Source organism: Bombina bombina, chromosome 9 (assembly GCF_027579735.1).
Source record: "Bombina bombina isolate aBomBom1 chromosome 9, aBomBom1.pri, whole genome shotgun sequence".
Classification (NCBI taxonomy): Eukaryota; Metazoa; Chordata; class Amphibia; order Anura; family Bombinatoridae; genus Bombina; species Bombina bombina.
In genome coordinates this window covers 209,536,323-209,561,825 of record NC_069507.1, presented here as the reverse complement: position 1 = coordinate 209,561,825, position 25,503 = coordinate 209,536,323, and the positions used below count along the sequence as shown (strand labels likewise).

Here is a 25,503-nt window from a genome sequence, read left to right as displayed (position 1 = left end):
ATAAATTTTGTTTCTATCCTGTTATTGTTTCTTTTTTAATTTACAAATCTCTTTGTCACAGTCTGAAGAAGATTACATTGAACGGAGGAAAGAGCTAGAGAATTTATTGAAGAAGAATTCAGACTGGATATGGGACTGGTCAAGCAGGCCTGAGAACATCCCTCCAAAGTAAGATTTTTACTTTCACAGTTTTGCCAGAATGCAATAGAACAAGATGCCAGGGAAAATGTATCAGTTATGACCATAATATCAGAATAAATCAAATATAAAATATATTAAGGCACATTAAAGCTTCTAGAAATACATTTTCTTTGTCCTTAGAGAGGTCAAAAAGCTATGTCCCTACACTACAGAATAGGAAAAGGAAAGGGGCAGAGGAGCTACCCAACACAGTATGTTAAAACAAAGTACATCAATTATTAAAGGGACAGTCTAGTCAAAATTAAACTTTCATGATTCAGATAGGGCATGCAATTTTAAACAACTTTCCAAATTACTTTTATCGTCAAATTTGCTTTGTTCTCTTGGTATTCTAATCTCAGTGCATTTTGACAGTTTTTCACAGCTAGACAGCGCTAGTTTTGTGTGTGCCATATTGATAACATTGTGCTCACTCACGTGGAGTTACTTATGAGTCAACCCTGATTGGCTAAAATGCAAGTCTGTCAAAAGAACTGAAATAAGGGGCAGTCTGGAGAGGCTTAGATACAAGGTAATCCCAGAGGTAAAAAGTATATTAATATAACCGTGTTGATTATGCAGAACTGGGTAATGGGCAATAAAGGGCTTAGCTATCTTTTTAAATAATAAAAATACTTGAGTAGACTGTCCCTTTAATGTGTAATAGGTGATGGTGGCATATAAATTCATCAGGCCAACTCTGGAAACCTCTTGTTTACCATCAGGTTAAAAAAAAAAAATTACTTATTTTCAGTTTGGAGATAAGTAGTATAAAATAGCTTTAGATACATTGATAACAGTAGCTTTACCTTTAATTCCAAACAAGAAAATGTGACTGTGTTTAATGCTATCACCTTTAAAAATAAATACTGAAAAATCTGCAAAATCCCTGTAAAAGGATTAAATACATAGTTAAAGGAACAGTCTACACCAGCATTTTTATTGTTTAAAAAGATAGATAATCCCTTTATTACCCATTCCCCAGTTTTGCATAACCAACACTGTTATATTCATATATGTTTTACCTCTGTGATTACCTTGTCTCTAAGCCTCTGCAGACTGCCCCCTTATCTCAGTGCCTTTGACAGACTTGCAGTTTAGCCAATCAGTGCAGACTCCTAAATAATCCACGGGAGTGAGCACAATGTTATCTATATGACACACATGAACTAGTATTGTCTAACTGTGAAAAACTTTCAAAATGCTCTAATGCTAAGCGGCGGTTTTCAACGGTTTAGAAATCAGTTTGAGCCTACCTAGGTTTCGCTTTTGAAAAATACCACCAAGGGAACAATGCAAATTTAATGATAAAAGTCAATTGGAAACATGTTAAAAATTCCATGCACTATCTGAATCATGAAAGTTTAATTTTGACTTGACTGTCCCTTTAACCGCAGGCTCTGTGGCTCTTGAACAGGACAGAGCTTTTCTGTCAGGAGTGGCATATGTGTGTAACCTCTTTCAGTAATTAAAGGGAAATGAAAACTAATTTTTTTGTTTCATAATTTAGATAGAGCGTACCATTTTTAAACAACTTTCCAATGTATTTTTATTATCCAATTTGTTTTGTTCTCTTTGTATCCTTTGTTGAAAAGTATACCTAGGTAGTCTCATAAGCCGTCGCTTGGTGACTGCACTGCTGCTCCTTCAAAAACGAATACCAAGAGAATGAAGTAAATTAGATAATAGATGTCAAATGGAAAGTAGTAAAATGATATGATCTTTCTGAATCAAGAACGAAAAAAATGTGGGTTTCATGTCCCTTTAACAATTAATATTTCAGAAATAATAAAACTAGACCCTTGTATTATTTCATTAGAGTAACCAGTTCCTCTATAATGGACATAGCTTGTTATCTTACAATATGAAGCTTGTCAGTTTTATGTATTTGGGGTAAAGAAACGGACCACCTCAATGCCTGTTACAGCCAGTTCTTCACATATGTAATTGTAAGGGAACGTGACTCTAGGATAGGGGCCGGCTAGCACTTGTGACCAGAGAGTGAAAATACAGAGATCTAATAATCACCGGGTTGTTTTAATATGAGCAAGACCTGTGAGTTCCTGTTTTAATTACTGTATCTGGGGAGCTACTACTAATAAATATATCTCACAGAGCATCCAGGCATTCTCTCTATATGTAATGTCTATACAGGTTGAAAAAATATTCCTATAATGTTATGGTCATTCAAAAAACAAAAAAACATTACTAATAATGGGGAGAGAAAATGTACTGGCTTACCCAATGTGAAATGGACAAAATCCATTTTTTCTTTCTTTCATGATTCAGATAGAAGTAAATTTGATTTTTTTTTTAATATATTACACTCTATGATTAAATTTACTTCATTCTTTTTGTATCCCTTGTTGAAAAGCAGATAGGAAGGTGTAGGAGCATACATGTGACTGGAACAATATATGGCATTAGTTATACATTTGCAAAAGCACTGGGTGGCAGCAATGTTTCCTGTCATGTATTAACTCAGAAATGTGCACACTACCTACCTTATGTATCTCTTCAACAAAGAACACTATGAGATTGAAGTACATTTTGATAATAGAAGTCATTTGGAACCTTTTTAACCCCTTGAGTGCTCTCTGGTGCCAACGACGGCTCAGAGCCGTCGATAGCATTCTCCCACCTTGAGAGAGATCTGGGGGCTCCCACCCACTCCTACCCCGGCGATCGGGCCTGCATAGTGACAGGCATCGCCGGGGCTTCACTTTATGCGCGGTGACGTCACACACAATGACGTGATGACGTCACCGCGCAACTTTCCAACAGTGTAAGTCTTGGGGATCTAAAAAAAAAAGTTAACTTAACCCTTAAAACAAGCTTAGCACCCAGGTGGGAAAGTGCTTAGCACTCAAAGGGTTAAGAACTGTATGCTCTGTCTGAATCACAAAAGAAAATTGTTGGATTGCGTAAAATTACCACTGTCTGGCTCCTAAAATGACATCTGTCTCCTTAAAGGGACATGAAACCCAACATTTTTCTTTCATGATTCAAATAGAGCATGTAATTTTAAACAACTTTCCTATTTACTTATTATTATTTAATTTTTCTTCATTCTCTTGGTAATCTTTGTTGAAAAGAATACCTAGGTAGGCTCAAGAGCAGAAAAGCACTACTGGGAGATAGCTGCTAACTGGTGGCTACACATTTATGTCCCTTGTAGTTGGCTTACTTGATGTGTTCAGCTAGCTCCCAGTCATGCATTGCTGCTCCTTTGACAAAGGATACCAAGAGAACAAAGCAAAATTGATAATGGAAGTGAATTGGAAAGTTGTTTACAATTGTATGCTCTGTTTGAAGCATAAAAATTGTAGGGTTTCATGTACCTTTTAAAGGGATATGAAGCCCAATTTTTATCTTTCATGATTCAGATAGAGCAGGCAATTTTAAGCAACTTTCTAATTTACTCCTATTATCAATTTTTCTTCGTTCTCTTGGTATCTCTATTTGAAAAGCAGGAATGTAAGCTTAGGAGCCTGACCATTTTTGGTTCAGCACCTGGGTAGCGCTTGCTGATTGGTGGCTAAATGTAGCCAGCAAGCGCTACCTACCCAGGGTGCTGGACCAAAAATGGTCTGGCTCCTAAGCTTACATTCCTGCTTATAAAAATAAAGATACCGAGAGAACAAATAAAAAAACATAATTTATGTAAGAACTTACCTGATAAATTCATTTCTTTCATATTAGCAAGAGTCCATGAGCTAGTGACGTATGGGATATACATTCCTACCAGGAGGGGCAAAGTTTCCCAAACCTTAAAATGCCTATAAATACACCCCTCACCACACCCACAATTCAGTTTAACGAATAGCCAAGAAGTGGGGTGATAAGAAAAAAGTGCGAAAGCATATAAAATAAGGAATTGGAATAATTGTGCTTTATACAAAAAAATCAAAACCACCACAAAAAAGGGCGGGCCTCATGGACTCTTGCTAATATGAAAGAAATGAATTTATCAGGTAAGTTCTTACATAAATTATGTTTTCTTTCATGTAATTAGCAAGAGTCCATGAGCTAGTGACGTATGGGATAATGATTACCCAAGATGTGGATCTTTCCACACAAGAGTCACTAGAGAGGGAGGGATAAAATAAAGACAGCCAATTCCTGCTGAAAATAATCCACACCCAGAATAAAATTTTAATGAAAAAACATAAGCAGAAGATTCAAACTGAAACCACTGCCTGAAGTACGTTTCTACCAAAAACTGCTTCAGAAGAAGAAAACACATCAAAATGGTAGAATTTAGTAAAAGTATGCAAAGAGGACCAAGTTGCTGTTTTGCAAATCTGATCAACCGAAGCTTCATTCTTAAACGCCCAGGAAGTAGAAACTGACCTAGTAGAATGAGCTGTAATCCTTTGAGGCGGAGTGTTACCCGACTCAACATAGGCATGATGAAATAAAGATTTCAACCAAGATGCCAAAGAAATGGCAGAAGCTTTCTGATCTTTTCTAGAACCGGAAAAGATGACAAATAGACTAGAAGTCTTTCGGAAAGACTTAGTAGCTTCAACATAATATTACAAAGCTCTAACAGCATCCAAAGAATGCAATGATTTCTCCTTAGAATTCATAGGATTAGGACATAATGAAGGAACCACAATTTCTCTACTAATGTTGTTAGAATTCACAACCTTAGGTAAAAAATTCAAAAGAAGTTCGCAGCACCGCCTTATCCTGATGCAAAATCAGAAAAGGAGACTCACAAAAAAGAGTAGATAATTCAGAGACTCTTCTGGCAGAAGAGATGGCCAAAAGAAACAAAACTTTCCAAGAAAGTAATATAACGACCAAAGAATGCATGGGTTCAAAAGGAGAAGCTTGAAGAGCCCCCAGAACCAAATTCAAAACTCCAAAGAGGAGAAATTGACTTAATGACAGGTTTTATACGAACCAAAGCTTGTACAAAACAATGAATATCAGGAAGATTAGCAATCCTTCTGTGAAAAAGAACAGAAAGAGCAGAGATTTGTCTTTCAAGAAACTTGCGGACAAACCTTTATCTAAACCATCCTGAAGAAATATAAGTCTTCCAGACTCTATAATATATCTCTCTAGAAACAGATTTACGAGCCTGTCACATAGTATCAATCACAGAGTCAGAGAAACCTCTTTGACCAAGAATCAAGCGTTCAAACTCCACACCTTAAAATTAAGGCTTTGAGATCCTGATGGAAAAAAGAACCTTGAGACAGAAAGACTGGTCTTAACGGAAGAGTCCACAGCTGGCAAGAGGCCATCCGGACAAGATCCGCATACCAAAACCTATGAGGCCATGCTGGAGCTACCAGCAGGACAAACGAGCATTCCTTTAGAATATTAGAGAATACCCTTGGAAGAAGAACTAGAGGCGGAAAGATATAGGCAGGATGACACTTGTAAGGAAGAGATAATGCATCCACTGCCTCCGCCCGAGGATCCCTGGATCCGGACAGATACCAGGGAAGTTTCTTGTTTAGATGAGAAGCCATCAGATCTATTTCTGAGAGTTCCCACATTTGAACAATCTGAGGAAATACCTCTGGGTGAAGACCATTCGCCCAGGTGCAACGTTTGGCGACTGAGATAATCCGCTTTCCAATTGTCCATACCTGGGATATGAACCGCAGAGATTAGACAGGAGCTGGATTCCGCCCAAACCAAAATTCGAGATACTTCTTTCATAGCCAGAGGACTGTGAGTCCCTCCTTGATGATTGATGTATGCCACAGTTGTGATATTGTCTATCTGAAAACAAATGAACAACTCTCTCCTCAGAAGAGGCCAAGACTGAAGAGCTCTGAAATTGCACGGAGTTCCAAAATATTGATCGGAAATCTCACCTCCTGAGATTCCCAAACCCCTTGTGCCGTCAGATACCCCCACACAGCTCCCCAACCTGTAAGACTTGCATCTGTTGAGATTATAGTCCAGGTCGGAAGAACAAAGAAGCCCCCTGAACTAAACGATGGTGATCTGCCCACCATGTCAGAGAGTGTCGTATAATCGGTTTAAAGATATTAATTGAGATATCTTTGAGTAATCCCTGCACCATTGGTTCAGCATACAGAGCTGAAGAGGTCGCATGTGAAAACGAGCAAAGGAGATCGCATCTAATGCGGCAGTCCTAAGACCTAAAATTTCCATGCATAAGGCTACCAAAGGGAATGATTGTGACTGAAGGTTTTGACAAGCTGATATCAATGTTAAACTTCTCTTGTCTGACAAGGACAGAGTCATAGACACTGAATCTATTCTAGAAACCTAAAAAGGTTACACTTGTCTGAGGAATCAATGAACTGATTGGTAAATTGATCCTCCAACCATGAACTTGAAGAAACAACACAAGTCGATTCGTATGAGATTCTTCGAAAATGAGAAGACTGAGCAAGTACCCAGATATTGTCCAATAAGGAAATACCAAAAAACCCTGTTCTCTGATTACAGAAAGAAGGGCACGAGAACCTTTGAAAAAAATTCTTGGAACTGAGGCTAGGCTAAACGGTAGAGCCACAAAACTGGTAATGCTTGTCTAAAAAGAGAATCTCAGACACTAAAAGTGATCTGGATGAATCGGAATATGTAGATACACATCCTGTAAATCTATTGTAGACATATAATGCCCTCGCTAAACAAAAGGCAGGACAGTCCTACAGTAACCATCTTGAATGTTGGTATCCTTACATAACGATTCAATATTGATAGATCCGGAACTGGTCTGAAGGAATTGACCTTCTTTGGTACAATGAAGAGATAAAATAAAACCCCAGCCCCTGTTCCAGAACTGGAACTGGCATAATTACTCCAGCCAACTCAAGATCTGAAACACATTTCAGAAATGCTGAGCCTTTGCTGTGTTAACTGGGACACGGGAAAGAAAAAAATCTCTTAGCAGGAGGCCTTAACTGAAGCCAATTCTGTACCTTTCTGAAACAATGTTCTGAAACCAGAAATTGAGAACGGAATTGATCAAAATTTCTTTGAAAAAAACGTAATCTGCCCCATACCAGCTGAGCTGGAATAAGGTCCGCACCTTCATGGGTACTTAGGAGCTGGCTATAGGTTTTCTAAAAGGCTTGGATATATTCCAAACTGGAAATAGTTTCCAAACTGATACCGCTCCTGAGAATGAAGGATCAGGCTTTTGTTCCTTATTGTGAGGAAAGGAACGAAATGATTATTAGACCTAAATTTACCTTAGATTTTTTATCCTTTGGTAAAAAAGTTCCCTTCCTTCCAGAAACAGTTGAAATAATAATTTATTACCCTGGAAAGAAAGGGAAAGCAAAGTTGACTTAGAAGACATATCAGTATTCCAAGTTTAATCCATAAAGCTTTTCTAGCTAAAATAGCTAGAGACATATACATCAACTCTAATGATATCAAAAGATGGTATCACCAATAAAATTATTAGCATGTTATAGAATAATAATAATGCTATAAAATTATGATCTGTTACTTGTTGCGCTAAAGCTTCTAACCAAAAAAGTTGAAGCTGCAGCAACATCCGCTAAAAATATAGCAAGTCTAAGAAGATTACCTGAACATAAGTAAGCTTTTCTTAGAAAGGATTCAATTTTCCTATCTAAAGGATCCTTAAATGAATTACTATCTGCCGTAGGAATAGTAGCACATTTAGCAGGAGTAGAGACAGCCCCATAACCTTAGGGATTTTGTCCCAAAAAAACTCTAATCTGTCAGATGGCACAGGATATAATTGCTTAAACGTTTAGAAGGAGTAAAAGAATTACCCAAATTATTCCATTCCCTGGAAATTACTTCAGAATTAGCATCAGGGAGATTAAACACTTCTGGAATAACTACAGGAGATTTAAAAACCTTATTTAAACGTTTAGATTTAGAATCAAGAGGACCAGAATCCTCTATTTCTAATGCAATTAATACTTCTTTAAATAAAGAACGAATAAATTCCATCTTGAACAAATACAAAGATTTATCAGCATCAACCTCTGAGACAGAAACCTCTGAACCAGAAGAACCATTATCAGTATCAGAATGATGATGTTCATTTAAAAATTCATCTGAAAAAAGAGAAGTTTTAAAAGACTTTTATGTAAACTAGAAGGAGAAATAACAGACATAGCCTTCTTAAATGGATTTAAAAAATAAAATCTCTTATGTTTATCAGGAACACTCTGAAAATTAGATGTTGACGGAACAGCAACAGGTAATGTAACAGTACTAAAGGAAATTTTATCTGCATTAATAAGTTTGTCATGACATGCAATACAAACAACAGCTGGAGAAACAGATACCAAAAATTATAGCAGATACACTTAGCTTGGTAGCTCCAGCAGTAGACAGCGATTTTCCTGTAGTATCTTCTGACTCAGATGCAACAAAATTGATCAAATTCCTTAAATGACAGTTTCAGGAATGGGAAAAAAATGCCAAAGAACAAGCTTCTAGCAACCAGAAGCACTGAAAAAATAAGACTTAAATAATGTGGAGACAAAAGCGACGCCCTTATTTTTTAGCGCCAAATAAGACGCCCACATTATTTGGCGCCTAAATGCTTTTGGCGCCAAAAATGACGCCACATCCGGAACGCCGACATTTTTGGCGCAAAATAACGTCAAAAAATGACGCAACTTCCGGCGACACGTATGACACCGGAAACGGAAAATAATTTTTGCGCCAAAAAAGTCTGCGCCAAGAATGACGCAATAAAATGAAGCATTTTCAGCCCCCGCGAGCCTAACAGCCCACAGGAAAAAAAGAGTCAAATTTTTGAAGGTAAGAAAAAATGATTAATTCAAATGCATTATCCCAAATATGAAACTGACTGTCTGAAAAATAAGGAAAGTTGAACATTCTGAGTCAAGGCAAATAAATGTTTGAATACATATATTTAGAACTTTATAAACAAAGTGCCCAACCATAGCTTAGAGTGTCACAGAAAATAAGATTTACTTACCCCAGGACACTCATCTACATGTTTGTAGAAAGCCAAACCAGTACTGAAACGAGAATCAGCAGAGGTAATGGTATATATAAGAGTATATCGTCGATCTGAAAAGGGAGGTAAGAGATGAATCTCTACGACCGATAACAGAGAACCTATGAAATAGACCCCGTAGAAGGAGATCACTGCATTCAAATAGGCAATACTCTCCTCACATCCCTCTGACATTCACTGCACGCTGAGAGGAAAACCGGGCTCCAACTTGCTGCGGAGCGCATATCAACGTAGAATCTAGCACAAACTTACTTCACCACCTCCATCGGAGGCAAAGTTTGTAAAAACTGAATTGTGGGTGTGGTGAGGGGTGTATTTATAGGCATTTTAAGGTTTCGGAAACTTTGCCCCTCCTGGTAGGAATGTATATCCCATACGTCACTAGCTCATGGACTCTTGCTAATTACATGAAAGAAATGATAATAGGAGTAAATTAGAAATTTGCTTAAAATTGCCTGCTCTATTTTTGTAAACAATTTGTCGACCCCTGGCTTATCTGTATCTGTCTGTCTAGCTTTGCAATAATCTGTATAGTATTATGTACTAGTGTTTTTTCATAAGTGTTTTAATCATGTTAATATTTGTATGTGAAGAACAATGTTACTGGAAACTGATATATTTTGTTATTATTCTCTCTTGTTTGTTTTGTTAATCTTTTTTTAGGGAATTTCTTTTTAAGCATCCAAAGCGTAGCTCTGCCCTTAGCATGAGAAACACAAGTGTCATGAAGAAGGGGGGGATTTTTTCAGCAGAGTTTTTAAAGGTTTTTCTGCCCTCCCTGCTTCTGTCTCACCTGCTTGCTATTGGCTTGGGGTAAGTAAACGGACAGTGACAGACGGCGTGTTTGGAAATGTTGCCAAAGTGTTGTCAACATTTGTTGAGCTTTTGCCAAATCCAGTACAGCTAATTTATGTCAACAGGAAGAAATGATATGGTCTATTGTGCAAGCAAACAGGTTCCTCTTTTTAATACTTGTTTTAAAGGGACAGCAAACACCTTTATATGGTAATATAAAATGATCAATCGTATACAGTATTTAAAAAAAAAAAAACCTGCAATATACTTTCATTATTTATTTTGTCCCCTTTCCCTGTAATCCCATTCTGAAATTGTGAGCGTTTCAGTTCCTGTTAGAAGTGGAAGTGCAGAGCACTAATAAATTCCACACAGCCATTGGCTGCACCATCTATTGACCTATTTATAGCTGTCCCTAATTAACCGCAGCAGAGACGTTAACCTAAATTACAACATGGCAACTCCCATATTTTATAGGCACTAAAACTTTACACTTAGTTTGGCAATATTTAAACAGCTAATGAGACTTTAAAAAATACATCTACACGTTATTCTCAGGCTAATCTTTTCTTTGAATGCATCATTCTATCTAGCATTTATTTAGTGTTTAATGTCCCTTTAAATACACATCTGTAATCTTAGCTTTTCACAGCTAAGGTTCAGTCCTTTTCATTGTGAATTTGTACATTTCACAGCACAAGCTTAAACATCCGAACAAACACTTATGTAAGGTATTTTCAAACAAAAGCCAAACTTTAAGGGATAATCTAGTTAAAATTACATGTTTCAGATAGGGCATGCACTTTTAAACAACTTTCCAATTCACTTATCAAATTTTCTTTGTTCTCTTGGTATTCTTAGTTGAAAGCCAAAGCTAGGTAGTCTCATAGGCTAATTTCTAAGCCCTTGAAGGTAGTCTCTTATTTCAGTGCATTTGACAGTTTTTCACAGCTAGAAGGCGTTAGTTCAGGTGTGCCATATAGATAACATTGTGCTCACTCCCGTCTAGTTACTTATTAGAGGACACTGATTGGCTAAAATGCAAGTCTGTCAATAGAACTGAAATAAGGGGGCAGTCTGCTGAGGCTTAGATACAAGGAAATCACAGAGGTAAAAAGTATATTAATATAACTGTGTTGGTTATGCAAAACTGGGGAATAGGTAATAAAGGGATTATCTATCTTTTCTCTTGTTAGGTGTATCCAGTCCACGGATCATCCATTACTTGTGGGATATTCTCCTCCCCAACAGGAAGTTGCAAGAGGATCACCCACAGCAGAGCTGCTATATAGCTCCTCCCCTAACTGCCATATCCAGTCATTCTCTTGCAAGCTCTCAACCTAGCTGGAGGTAGTAAGAGGAATGTGGTAAAATATAGTTAGTTTTTTCTTCAATCAAAAGTTTATTGTTTTTAAATGGTACCGGAGTGTACTATTTTATCTCAGGCAACATTTAGAAGAAGAATCTGCCTGCGTTTTTCTATGATCTTAGCAGAAGTAACTAAGATCCACTGCTATTCTCACATATGTCTGAGGAGTGAGGTAACTTCAGAGGGAGAATGGCGTGCAGGGTATCCTGCAATAAGGTATGTGCAGTTAAGTTTTTCTAGGGATGGAATTTGCTAGAAAATGCTGCTGATACCGGATTAATGTAAGTTAAAGCCTAAATACAGTTATTTAATAGCGACTAGTATCAGGCTTGCTATCAGAGGTATATACTCTGATTAATGTGCAATATAAAACGTTTGCTGGCATGTTTAATCCTTTTTATATATGCTTTGGTGATAAAACTTATTGGGGCCTAGTTTTTTCCATATGGCTGGCTTCATTTTTGCCTAGAAACAGTTTGCTGAGGCTTTCCACTGTTATAGTATAAAAGTTACAGTTGGTGCAGTTAAAATTACAAACTGTGACATTCAGCTTCCCTCAGCAGTCCCCTGCATGCTATAGGACATCTCTGAAGGGCTCAAAAGGCTTCAAAAGTAGGAGCTGTGGCAGTTGTTATGACTGTTTAAAAAACATATTTTTCGTTTTGTTAATCTGTTTTTTGTATTAAGGGGTTAATCATCCATTTGCAAGTGGGTGCAATGCTCTGCTAACTTGTTACATACACTGTAAAAATTTCGTTAGTTTAACTGCCTTTTTTCACTGTTATTTCAAATTTTGGCAAAATTTGTTTCTCTTAAAGGCACAGTAACGTTTTTTTATATTGCTTGTTAACTTGATTTAAAGTGTTTTCCAAGCTTGCTAGTCTCATTGCTAGTCTGTATAAACATGTCTGACATAGAGGAAACTCCTTGTTCATTATGTTTAAAAGCCATGGTGGAACCCCATAGGAGAATGTGTACTAAATGTATTGATTTCACTTTAAACAATAAAGATCAGCTGTTATCTTTAACAGAATTATCACCAGAGGATTCTGACGAGGGGGAAGTTATGCCGACTAACTCTCCCCACGTGTCGGACCCTTTGACTCCCGCTCAAGGGACTCAGGCTAAAATGGCGCCAAGTACATCAAAGACGCCCATAGTGATTACTTTGCAGGACATGGCGGCAATCATGGATAATACCCTGTCAGCGATATTAGCCAGACTGCCTGAATTCAGAGGAAAGCGCGATAGCTCTGGGGTTAGACGTAATACAGAGCGTGCAGATGTTTTAAGGCCCATGTCTGATACTGCGTCACAATATGCAGAAGCTGAGGAAGAGCTTCAGTCTGTGGGTGACGTCTCTGACTCGGGGAAACCTGATTCAGATATGTCTACTTTTAAATTTAAGCTTGAGAACCTCCGGGTGTTGCTTGGAGAGGTTTTAGCTGCTCTGAATGACTGTGACACAATTGCAGTGCCAGAGAAATTGTGTAGACTGGATAAATACTACACGGTGCCGGTGTGTACTGACGTTTTTCCAATACCTAAAAGGTTTACAGAAATTATTACTAAGGAGTGGGACAGACCCGGTGTGCCGTTTTCCCCCCCTCCTATTTTTAGAAAAATGTTTCCAATAGACGCCACCACACGGGACTTATGGCAGACGGTCCCTAAGGTGGAGGGAGCAGTTTCTACTTTAGCAAAGCGTACCACTATCCCTGTCGAGGACAGTTGTGCTTTTTCAGATCCAATGGATAAAAAATTAGAAGGTTACCTTAAGAAAATGTTTATTCAACAAGGTTTTATCCTGCAGCCCCTTGCATGCATTGCTCCTGTCACTGCTGCTGCAGCGTTCTGGTTTGAGTCTCTGGAAGAGGCCTTTCAGACAGCTACTCCATTGACTGAAATACTTGACAAGCTTAGAACACTTAAGCTAGCTAATTCTTTTGTTTCTGATGCCATTGTTCATTTGACTAAACTAACGGCTAAGAATTCTGGATTCGCCATCCAGGCGCGTAGGGCGCTATGGCTTAAATCTTGGTCAGCTGACGTGACTTCAAAGTCTAAATTACTTAACATTCCCTTCAAGGGGCAGACCCTATTCGGGCCTGGTTTGAAGGAAATTATTGCTGACATTACTGGAGGTAAGGGTCATACCCTTCCTCAGGACAGGGCCAAATCAAGGGCCAAACAGTCTAATTTTCGTGCCTTTCGAAACTTCAAGGCAGGTGCAGCATCAACTTCCTCTGCTACAAAACAAGAGGGAACTTTTGCGCAATCCAAGCCGGCCTGGAAATCAAACCAGGCCTGGAGCAAAGGCAAGCAGGCCAGAAAGCCTGCTGCTGCCTCTAAGACAGCATGAAGGAACGGCCCCCTATCCGGCAACGGATCTAGTAGGGGACATACTTTCTCTCTTCGCCCAGGCGTGGGCAAGAGATGTTCAGGATCCCTGGGCGTTGGAGATCATATCTCAGGGATATCTTCTGGACTTCAAAGCTTCCCCCCCACAAGGGAGATTTCACCTTTCAAGATTATCTGTAAACCAGATAAAGAAAGAGGCATTCTTACGCTGTGTGCAAGATCTCCTAATAATGGGAGTGATCCATCCAGTTCCACAGATGGAACAAGGACAGGGATTTTATTCAAATCTGTTTGTGGTTCCCAAAAAAGAGGGAACCTTCAGACCAATTTTGGATCTAAAGATCTTAAACAAATTCCTCAGAGTTCCATCGTTCAAAATGGAAACAACCCTACCTATGATCCAGGAGGGTCAGTACATGACCACAGTGGATTTGAAGGATGCTTACCTTCACATACCGATTCACAAAGATCATCATCGGTTCCTAAGGTTTGCCTTTCTAGACAGGCATTACCAGTTTGTGACTCTTCCCTTCGGGTTAGCTACAGCCCCAAGAATTTTTACAAAGGTTCTGGGGTCTCTTCTGGCGTTCCTAAGACCACGGGGGATAGCAGTGGCCCCTTATCTAGACGACATCCTGATACAGGCGTCAAACTTCCAAATTGCCAAATCTCATACGGACATAGTGTTGGCATTTCTGAGGTCGCATGGGTGGAAAGTGAACGAGGGAAAGAGTTCTCTATCACCCCTCACAAGGGTTTCCTTCCTAGGAACTCTGATAGATTCTGTAGAAATGAAAATTTACCTGACGGAGTCCAGGTTATCAAAGCTTCTAAATTCCTGCCGTGTTCTTCACTACATTCCGCGCCCTTCGGTGGCTCAGTGCATGGAAGTGATCGGCTTAATGGTAGCGGCGATGGACATAGTGCCATTTGCGCGCCTACATCTCAGACCGCTGCAATTATGCATGCTCAGTCAGTGGAATGGGGATTACACAGATTTGTCCCCTCTGCTAAATCTGGATCAAGAGACCAGAGATTCTCTTCTCTGGTGGCTATCTCGGGTCCATCTGTCCAAAGGTATGACCTTTCGCAGGCCAGATTGGACAATTGTAACAACAGATGCCAGCCTTCTAGGTTGGGGTGCAGTCTGGAATTCCCTGAAGGCTCAGGGATCGTGGACTCAGGAGGAGAAACTCCTCCCAATAAATATTCTGGAGTTAAGAGCAATATTCAATGCTCTTCTAGCTTGGCCTCAGTTAGCAACCCTGAGGTTCATCAGATTTCAGTCGGACAACATCACGACTGTGGCTTACATCAACCATCAAGGGGGGACCAGGAGCTCCCTAGCAATGTTAGAAGTCTCGAAGATAATTCGCTGGGCAGTGACTCACTCTTGCCATCTATCAGCGATCCATATCCCAGGTGTAGAGAACTGGGAGGTGGATTTTCTAAGTCGTCAGACTTTTCATCCGGGGGAGTGGGAACTCCATCCGGAGGTGTTTGCTCAATTGATTCATCGTTGGGGAACACCAGAATTGGATCTCATGGCATCTCGCCAGAACGCCAAGCTTCCTTGTTACGGATCCAGGTCCAGGGACCCAGAAGCGACGCTGATAGATGCTCTAGCAGCACCGTGGTTCTTCAACCTGGCTTATGTGTTTCCACCGTTTCCTCTGCTCCCTCGACTGATTGCCAAAATCAAACAGGAGAGAGCATTGGTGATCTTGATCGCGCCTGCGTGGCCACGCAGGACCTGGTATGCAGACCTGGTGGACATGTCATCCTTTCCACCGTGGCCTCTGCCTCTGAGACAAGACCTTCTACTACAAGGTCCTTTCAATCATCCAAATCTAATTTCTCTGAGACTGACTGCCTGGAGATTGAACGCTTGATTTTATCAAGGCGTGGCTTCTCCGAGTCAGTCATTGATACCTTAATACAGGCACGAAAGCCTGTAACCAGGAAAATCTACCATAAGATATGGCGCAAATATCTTCATTGGTGTGAATCCAAGAATTACTCATGGAGTAAGGTTAGGATTCCTAGGATATTGTCCTTTCTCCAAGAGGGTTTGGATAAAGGATTATCAGCTAGTTCTTTAAAGGGACAGATTTCTGCTCTGTCTATCCTTTTGCACAAGCGTCTGGCAGAGGTTCCAGACGTCCAGGCATTTTGTCAGGCTTTGGTTAGAATTAAGCCTGTGTTTAAACCTGTTGCTCCTCCATGGAGCTTAAACTTGGTTCTTAAGGTTCTTCAAGGAGTTCCGTTTGAACCCCTTCATTCCATTGATATCAAACTTTTATCTTGGAGAGTTCTGTTTTTGATGGCTATTTCCTCGGCTCGTAGAGTCTCTGAGTTATCAGCTTTACAATGTGATTCTCCTTATCTGATTTTCCATACAGATAAAGTAATTCTGCGTACAAAACCTGGGTTTTTACCTAAGGTAGTTTCCAACAAGAATATCAATCAAGAGATTGTTGTTCCATCATTGTGTCCTAATCCTTCTTCAAAGAAGGAACGTCTTTTACATAATTTGGATGTAGTCCGTGCTTTAAAGTTTTACTTACAAGCGACTAAAGATTTTCGTCAAACATCTTCCCTGTTTGTTGTTTACTCTGGACAGAGGAGAGGTCAAAAGGCTTCGGCAACCTCTTTCTTTTTGGCTTCGGAGCGTAATACGCTTAGCCTTTGAGACTGCTGGACAGCAGCCCCCTGAAAGGATTACAGCTCATTCTACTAGAGCTGTGGCTTCCACCTGGGCCTTTAAAAATGAGGCTTCTGTTGAACAGATTTGCAAAGCGGCGACTTGGTCTTCGCTTCATACCTTTTCAAAATTTTACAAATTTGATACTTTTGCTTCTTCGGAGGCTATTTTTGGGAGAAAGGTTCTACAGGCAGTGGTCCCTTCCGTTTAAGTACCTGCCTTGTCCCTCCCTTCATCCGTGTACTTTAGCTTTGGTATTGGTATCCCACAAGTAATGGATGATCCGTGGACTGGATACACCTAACAAGAGAAAACATAATTTATGCGTACTTGATAAATTTATTTCTCTTGTGGTGTATCAAGTCCACGGCCCACCCTGTCCTTTTAAGGCAGGTCTAAATTTTAAACTACAGTCACCACTGCACCCTATGGTTTCTCCTTTCTCGGCTAGTTTCGGTTGAATGACAGGATATGGCAGTTAGGGGAGGAGCTATATAGCAGCTCTGCTGTGGGTGATCCTCTTGCAACTTCCTGTTGGGAAGGAGAATATCCCACAAGTAATGGATGATCCGTGGACTGGATACACCACAAGAGAAATAAATTTATCAGGTAAGCATAAATTATGTTTTTTAACAAAAACAATTCTGGAGTAGACTGTCACTTTAAAGGGACACTAAAGACGAAATTAAAGGGACATGAAACCTAAAATTTGTCTTTCATGATTCAGACAGAGCATACTATTTTAAACAACTTTCCAATTTACTTCTATTATCAATTTTGCTTCATTTTCTTAGTATGCTTTATTGAAGCAGCAACAAAGCACTGAATACTAACTGAATACACCAGTAAGCCATATATCTGCAGCCACCAATCAGCAGCTAGCTCCCAGTTCCTAAGCCTACTTAGGTATGCTTTTCAACAAATGATACCATAAAGAACAACGCAAATAAGATAATTGAAGTAAATTTGAAAGTTGTTTAAAATTGTTTGCTCTATCGAAATCATTAAAGAAAATTTCTGGGTTTCATGTCCCTTTAAACTTTCATGATTCAGATAGAACATGCAGTTTTAAGAAACTTTACAATTTACTTTGAATTTTAAATAAGCAGCAGATTTTTTTGTGACAAACTTCAAAATTAGAGTGAATGCTATTGTATTGTCTCTTTATTATGCACTTTATTATTCATTTCTACTGTATTTAATGGTACAAACGGTATGATTATCAGCAATCAGATATTGTGTTAGCATTTTCCAACAGCTGATAATAGAATAGGCGCTAGTAAATATAGAGTGCTTTGGGTATCGTGTTTCTTGCACAAAGAAAAAAATATTTATTTTCCTGAATCTAAGTCTATTTAAAGGGACAGGAAACCCCAACATTTTATTTTCATAATTTGGATAGAACAGACATTTTTAAATAACTTTTTCCAATTTACTTCTATTATCAGATGTGCTTTATTCTCTTGTTATCCTTTGCTGAAGGAACATCATTGTACTACCGGCAGCTAGCTGAACACATCTAGTTAGCCAATCACAAGAGACAATGTGTGCAGGCACCAATCAGCAGCTAACTCCCACTATTGTAGGATATGTGCGTATTATTTTTTTAACAAAGGTTTCTAACAAAATGAAGTGCAATTGAAAATAGAAGTGAATTTAAAAGTGTCTTAAAATGCCATGCTCTATTGGAATCATGCAATTTTAATTTTGACTTTCCTATCCCTTTAAGGGAGAGGAGATAGATATATATAGAGCATGCAATTTTAAGCAACTTTCTAATTTACTCCTATTATTAATTTTCCTTCGTTCTCTTGCTATCTTTATTTGAAAAAGAAAGCATCTAAGAATTTTTTTGGTTCAAAACACTGGACAGATCTTGTTTATTGGTGGGTGAATTTATCCACCAATCCGCAAGAACAACCCAGGTTGTTCACCAAAAATGGGCCGGCATCTAAACTTACATTCTTGCATTTCAAATAAAGATACAAAGAGAATGAAGAAATTTTGATAATAGGAGTAAATTAGAAAGTTGCTTAAAATTGCATGCTCTATCTGAATCACGAAAGAAAAAATTTGGGTTCAGTGTCCCTTTAAGACTAAACAAATATTTTGAACATAAACAAAATCTCACAAGAATAAATTCCAACCCACTGTTATGCAATCTTAGACAAGGTGGGTTGAAGGTAAATGTGGATTATTTATTTAAGTAAACTCCATAAATTGAAAACTTTCCCAATAATTTATTTGATCAAATTTACCTCTTCTTTTGTCATCCACTTTTAAAACGTAGCTCCTTTTCATGAGGATATCTAAGTAGACCTAGGAGTGTGCACGTGTCATTGTTCGAAATATTGTGGGAAATCCAACTGACATATAATGTTCAAGACACATGCACACTCCTGAGCATGTCTATATATGGAAAGGTAAGAAAAAAAGAGATAAAACTGATAATAGAACTTGATTGGAAAGTTTTTTTTTTTTAAATTGTAGGCTCGGCTAAATAATGAAAGCCTAATATTGTCTTCCCCGTCCCTTTAACATCATATTTAGCAAGATGTATAATTACATTTTATTTTTTCAGGTTTAAACTGATAACATGGATTTTCACTGATGAGTTTATAGTGTAATGCAACTTGAATTTAAAGGGACATTCCTGCCAAAATTTAAATGCACATAGATGAATTGCATCATTGGATAGAAATATATTGGAAAAATGCTTTTAGTAAAAGTTATTACTGTTTTAGTGTTTAACATTTTTCTCTTCACGTTCATGTGAGGCATAGCTAGGTATTCTTAGTGCACCAGCATTTTAAATACTGCAGTTGCTCAGAAATCCAGTGGGGCTTGTATCATGTCAGCAATTATGCAAATTCAGTCATTACCAGATGTTACAAGCACCTTAGGCTCTCTGACCAAGTACTGTGGTTAAAAACCTGGTGCATGTACCATACTTAAGTGCACTCTGGAAACCGCTATAGCCTTTGCTAGAAGCATTTTTGCTAATACGTGTATATTGCAAAAATTCTTTGATTCAAAACTGAAATGCACCCATGTCCATTCCATTTGTGACAGGAATATCCCTTTTAAAGTTTCCAAAATTGTTTAAAGGGACATAACAGTATGAACTAACATAAATTTCTAAATCTATAATGCAGCCAAAGCTTACCTGCAAAAAGGTTTCTATTTTGACCCTCATTAGCCCCTTTAATTCAGGCATATTTTTGTTTGCAGCAAGCCCCCCCCCATGTATTTCCATATATGAAAGGTGCTATCCAGACCATAGCTTCTTCAGATTGTACACATGCACGGTAGGGGGCAGAGTCACATGGCATCTGACTAAAGCAGTGCACAGTATAATTCTAAAGCTTTCACAAAGCATGTGACATTATCCCCATGGAAACGAGCAAGCCTCTTGGCAACAAACAATAGCAGTACCTGCTGTACCTCCTCAACCCCCTTGCTTGCATAAGTAATTATCCTCACATGCACACTTTGTTATATGATAGCAAATGTTTTGGACTAGGACACTGATAAGGGGGGGTAGAGCAGGCTACACTTGGGAACACTAAAGTGTAAGTGATTTTGCAGATTTTTGGAAATTTGTATTAAAATACTTTTAAGCTTTTTTTCCACTTTTTTTTCCCCCCACACACTGTTTTACCTCAGTTGACCCTTTTATAATATGCGCATAACTCAAAATGTTTTTTGGCACTTTTAATAGTTGTTGGCTTCACCTTTATGTACCCTGCATTTTTCTCAAATTGAAATTAATGGCCAAACTAAGAACTTATAGAAAAGGTGGTGAAGAAAGCTGCTGGTCTCCAACCTTGACTCAAGAGACAAACCAGACCTGAGAAAGACAGAGAAGTCCTAGAAGAATAGTGAACCTTTTATGGAAGCGGGACAGATAAGGCAAAGGTCACCAATCATCCTGACATACTTTGATTTTTTGGGTAATAGTTTAAGGGCTCAAGAGGTCTGAGTAGAATAAATGTGTAAGGTGGGCCAAAATGGCAAATTCAGTCCAAACGTCTGATTAGACCATTTGACTTGAGCACTGAGAAGATTCAAGACCACTCAAAAGCTAGCATACTATTTATTATAATCATAGTATAGCTAGCCTTCAATAATCTTATTTCTATAGAATATCTACTTTTCACCAATCACTTTTTGGTGTTACAAAGTAATACTGTTTGCCTTGGTTACACTGAGCCAAACATCTCAGTTGCAAAGGCCTCATACAACCAGACAGATGGAATAACTTCCAGAGCTACCACCATGATAACCGGGTAACATGTTATTCCTTGCAGATGGGGAATGTTTTATTATGAGTTCCCTAGTCGTCTGCATAGGTTCAAAAAGTCTTGAAAGATTTGTAATAATCATAACTTAGAAAATAAAACAGTGAAAGACACGTATAGGTTTATATTCAGTGTCTTCTAACTATAATTCCAAAGTGTCTGAATTTCTATTTAAGCTTAACAGACTACATTGATATGGGATCATGGACCAAGCACCTCAGCAAATCAAAACTGTCAGTTTATTTCCAAATTAGTGCTCATTGGTCACATGCAGAAATATAGAACTTCTATGCTGTACTAAAATAAACCCTATGGCCCCTATTTATCAAAGGTGTTGCGGACCTGATCCGACAGTGCGGATCAGGTCCGCAACACCTCGCTAAATGCGGAGAGCAATACACTCTCCACATTTAACATTGCACCAGCAGCTCACAAGAGCTGTTGGTGCAACGCCGCCCCCTGCTGACTCGCGGCCAATCGGCCACCAGCAGGGGGGTGTCAATCAACCCGATCGGGTTGATTTCCGGCGATTCCTGTCCGCCTGCTCAGAGCAGGCGGACAGGTTATAATTTGTGTTTCTGGAGAGTCTGAAGACTTGCCAGAAACAGGGGCCCACAAGCTCCGTTCGGCGCTTGATAAATGGGCCCCTGAATGTGTTAGATGCACAACGGTGTATATCATCTCTGGGGATACCCTCTCCCTCTTCTGTATTCCTCATCTTTTAACCCTCTCCCATGCCCATCTCAATTATAGAGACACTAAAGGGAAAAAAAACCTTTCATGATTCAGACAGAGCATTCACTTTTAAACAACTTTGCAATTCGCTTCCACTATCATAATATGCACAATCTTTTAATATGTACATTTTCTGAGGCACCAGACGAAAATGGCTACCAAGCTCTGCCGACCAATTGCATTTATATTTTGGTGTGTTTAAGTTTCTCCAATCATGATTGACTCATAACTAGACAAGCAGAAAGCTGTGGGCGGAGCTTGATGGCCATTTTCAGCTGCTAACAAACGTTTATTTAAAAGTTTAATGTACTTCTTACAAGCTTATATAGATGTGGAACCCGTTGCAAGATGCTTGTCTGGTATGTAATAATAAGTAATAAAGAATAAGTATTGGGTCTAGACTGTCCCTTTTAAAGTAAAGTAGGTAATTAGGAATATTATTACAACACTTACAATCAAGTTTTCATTTGAATTGTTTACTTTTCATTAACAATCACAGTGTATATGTCAGCTCACATTCTATTGATTAATGATCAAACTAATATGTTTGTTTCTGTTTAATTAAAGGGTTTATATTGGAAGACGCCTGACAACTTCTACAAGCACATTTTAAGAAGTGAAAAACCTCTGTGCCAGAAAAAGTGAAAAATCTGCTGGACCTTGATTAGATATTAATTTGCTCTGTAAATGTAACTAGAATAGATAATGTGTCCTTACAGCTGCAATTACTGTCTAAGATGTGCGCAACATTTTAAGCAAGTGCATGGTTAATAGATTTTCGTATGCTGTGAAATGTAATGTTACTGATTGCTGTAGACTTTCGGGTTTCCAGTACAAAAGTGTGATCTGCACTATAGCCAGTATAAATGTCATCATCTTCATGGGAAAGAACTCTGCGCCGTCTTGTGCTGTTAAGGTTTGTGAAAATGAGATTATACTGAATGTTTCCATAGTGGAGTTACCGGTATGTTAAAATATATTTATCATACATTGTCTGTATTGTATAGAAATCTTAAACTGGACAGCAAACAGCCCTTTGGAAATCAACATTGTTGGCAAATTCTAAATATGGGGATTTTTGAATGATGTAAAAATAACGTTATTTTTTTAAAATTTCTGTCCCTACCTAAGTTTGGGTTTAAACCAGCCCCCTCTGAGCAAAGGGGTTAAAGGGACAGTCTACTTCAGAATTTGTATTGTTTAAAAGGATAGATAATCCCTTTATTACCCATTCCCCAGTTTTGCATAAACAACACAGTTATATTAATACAGGTGGCCCTCGTTTTACAACGGTTCAATTTACACCGTTTCAGAATAACAACCTTTTTTTCCAGTCATGTGACTGCTATTGAAAAGCATTGAGAAGCAGTGCATTTATTAAAATAGACAGTAGGTGGAGCTGTCTGCTTGTGTTGCAGCAAAGCCAAGCAAGCTGAAATTAATCAGTTTAACCAGACCTCAGCTATCGAGCAGATTTCAAAGGAAAAAGATCTTCCTGTCTATAAATCAGTACAGATTGGAATGCATAGAAAGAACTGTCTGCAGAAAAATGCAAGTGAAGTCTGTGTTGTGTGATTATTTTATTAGTTTTATAATGCTGTTTAGCAAATGTTTTTGTTCATGTATCTTAGTTTAATTATATATTCTGTGTTGTGTGATTATTTTATTAGGTTTATAATGCTGTTTAGCATTTAAAGTCTTCATTTCAAAGCTTTAAAAATAATGTATTAGGTGTTACTTATGACAATTTTGAGAGGGGCCTGGAACCTATCTCCCTCACTTCCCATTGACTTTCATTGTAAACTGGGTTTCAATTTACAACCATTCCTTCTGAAACCTAACCCCGGCGTAAACTGAGGGCTACCTGTATACTTTTTACCTCTGTAATAACCTTGTATCTAAGCCTTATTTCAGTTCTTTTGACAGGCTTGCACTTTAGCCAATCAGTGTCCTCTCATAAGTAACTCCACGGGCATGAACACAATGTTATCTTTATGGCACACATGAACTAATGCCCTCTAGCTGTGAAAAACTCTCAAGTGCATTGAGATAAGAGGTGGCCTTCAATGGCTTAGAAATTAGCATGAGCCTACCTAGATTTAGCTTTCAACTAAGAATACCAAGAAACAAAGCAAATTTGATGATAAAAGTGACTTGGAAAGTTCTTTAAAATTGCATGTCCTATCTGAATCATGAACATTTCATTTTGATTAGACTGTCCTTTTAAAGGAAATTAGTATTATTTGTTGAAGGAGAAGCAATGCACTAGTTTTTTTTAACTGAACATAGTGGGTGAGCCAATAACAATCGGGGTGTGTGTATATATATATATATATATATATATATATATATATATATATATATATATATATATATATATATATATATATATATATATATATATATATATATATATATATATACACAACAACCAAACAGCAGCTAGAACCTACGTTCTTTGCTGCTCCTAAACTTTCAGAGATAAACCTTATAGCAAACGATAACAAAAGTAGGAAGCAAATTAAATAATAGATTTAGACAGAACATACAATTTTTAACAACTTTACAATTTACTTCTAAGTATGACTTTAATGTTCCTTTTAAACATGTAGGTGATTGGTGGCTATGTGCAACTACCACTGCTGGAAGCCAATCAGGAGCAACAGTTAAATTTGTCGACCAATCACTGGCCATGTCCTACTCGTGAGTGACAGTTGTTCAAGCTGTTGACTGACAGTTAAACACATAGCTAGGGTCATAAATACAGAAATTACAATTAAGTTTTACTCTAGAATGTCTTTCTTGCATCCAAACAAGTGTCTTTAATTTATTTAGTTTTTTTAAAAACTAATGTTCTTATGCTAAATAAAACCATCTGTTTTATGCACTTGTAAGCTTGTTCCCTGTTCATCACCAAAATGATTCTTTCAGCTAGTGGGCAGTTGATATTTGAGTATCAGCTGTGTACAAATAAACATTTCATATTATTGTAATATCAATTTAAACATCTTAAACCTAAATGGACATATGTTCATGCTCAAAACTGGCAGAATGAAACGTAAGTTTTAAAAATGTCTCCACTATTATCACACTGGGGGCAATGGATACAGTGAAAAATGAGTGCTCATTTTTCAAGAAAACTAGTAAATTGTTTGCTGTTTTTTTACACATTTTTTTATGTTTAGTTTTATTTAACATGTTTGTTTTTACCAAAGGAGCACTGTTTAATATCCCTTTAAATGCCTCTGTCTTTTTCCTTGTACACACATCTCCTCTGCACCCAGAGTTCATAATTGCACTCCCAAAACTCAGTATTGCGTTAATGGCAGTCGAAAGCAATGGTGTCTTTGTTTGCTTTTAAATGCCATTCGATTTTTAATGCAAAATAAAAAAAATCACATCTTTAACTACTGCACATTTATTTGCATTTAATGTCTCCTTTTCAATAATGAAAGAACTGGCAGACTGTATATCCAAAAAATACATTTATCTGAATAAACTAATGATTTTTAATCTGATATCTTGAATGTAGCAAAACTAGGAGATTAAACTGCCATGCCTAATGTATAGAAATGATTACAGATGTTATGTAACCAGGTTCAGCTTTGCCAGTATTTATATTACCAAGTTATAATTAACAACTATTCTTGTTTTAAAAAATCATGACAATCCTACAAGCACCTTAATGTTTAACTAGATTTAAATATAGTAACATTTCACTTGTAATTATAAAAATGTGAAACCTATGTGTAGACATTATGTAGCAATAGATTTGTGTGTGTGTATGTGTGTATATATACATATACACACACACACACATATATATATATATATATACACACACACACACATATATATATATATATATATATATATATATATATATACACACACACATATATATATATATATACACACACACACATATATATATATACATATACACACACACACATAACATAATTTATGTAAGAACTTACCTGATAAATTCATTTCTTTCATATTAACAAGAGTCCATGAGCTAGTGACGTATGGGATATACATTCCTACCAGGAGGGGCAAAGTTTCCCAAACCTTAAAA

The 25,503-nt window shown here is 37.8% G+C and overlaps 1 protein-coding gene across 3 annotated transcripts in view; it reads left to right on the top strand.

The window, feature by feature from the left end:
* The window catches only part of BNIP3 (BCL2 interacting protein 3), a 54,479-nt gene extending 29,650 nt beyond the window's left edge, over positions 1–24,829 (top strand). For 2 of the 3 annotated variants that reach the window (XM_053692590.1, XM_053692589.1), the window contains exons 4-6: positions 62–168; positions 9,821–9,970; positions 21,990–24,829. In XM_053692590.1, coding sequence (XP_053548565.1) covers positions 62–168; positions 9,821–9,970; positions 21,990–22,035 — 303 coding nt within the window. In that variant the 3' untranslated portion in view covers positions 22,036–24,829. Of the gene's footprint in view, positions 1–61; positions 169–9,820; positions 9,975–21,989 lie in introns of those variants that run through there. The other variant, XM_053692591.1, reaches the window with a different exon arrangement.
* The last annotated feature ends 674 nt before the right edge of the window (positions 24,830–25,503 follow it).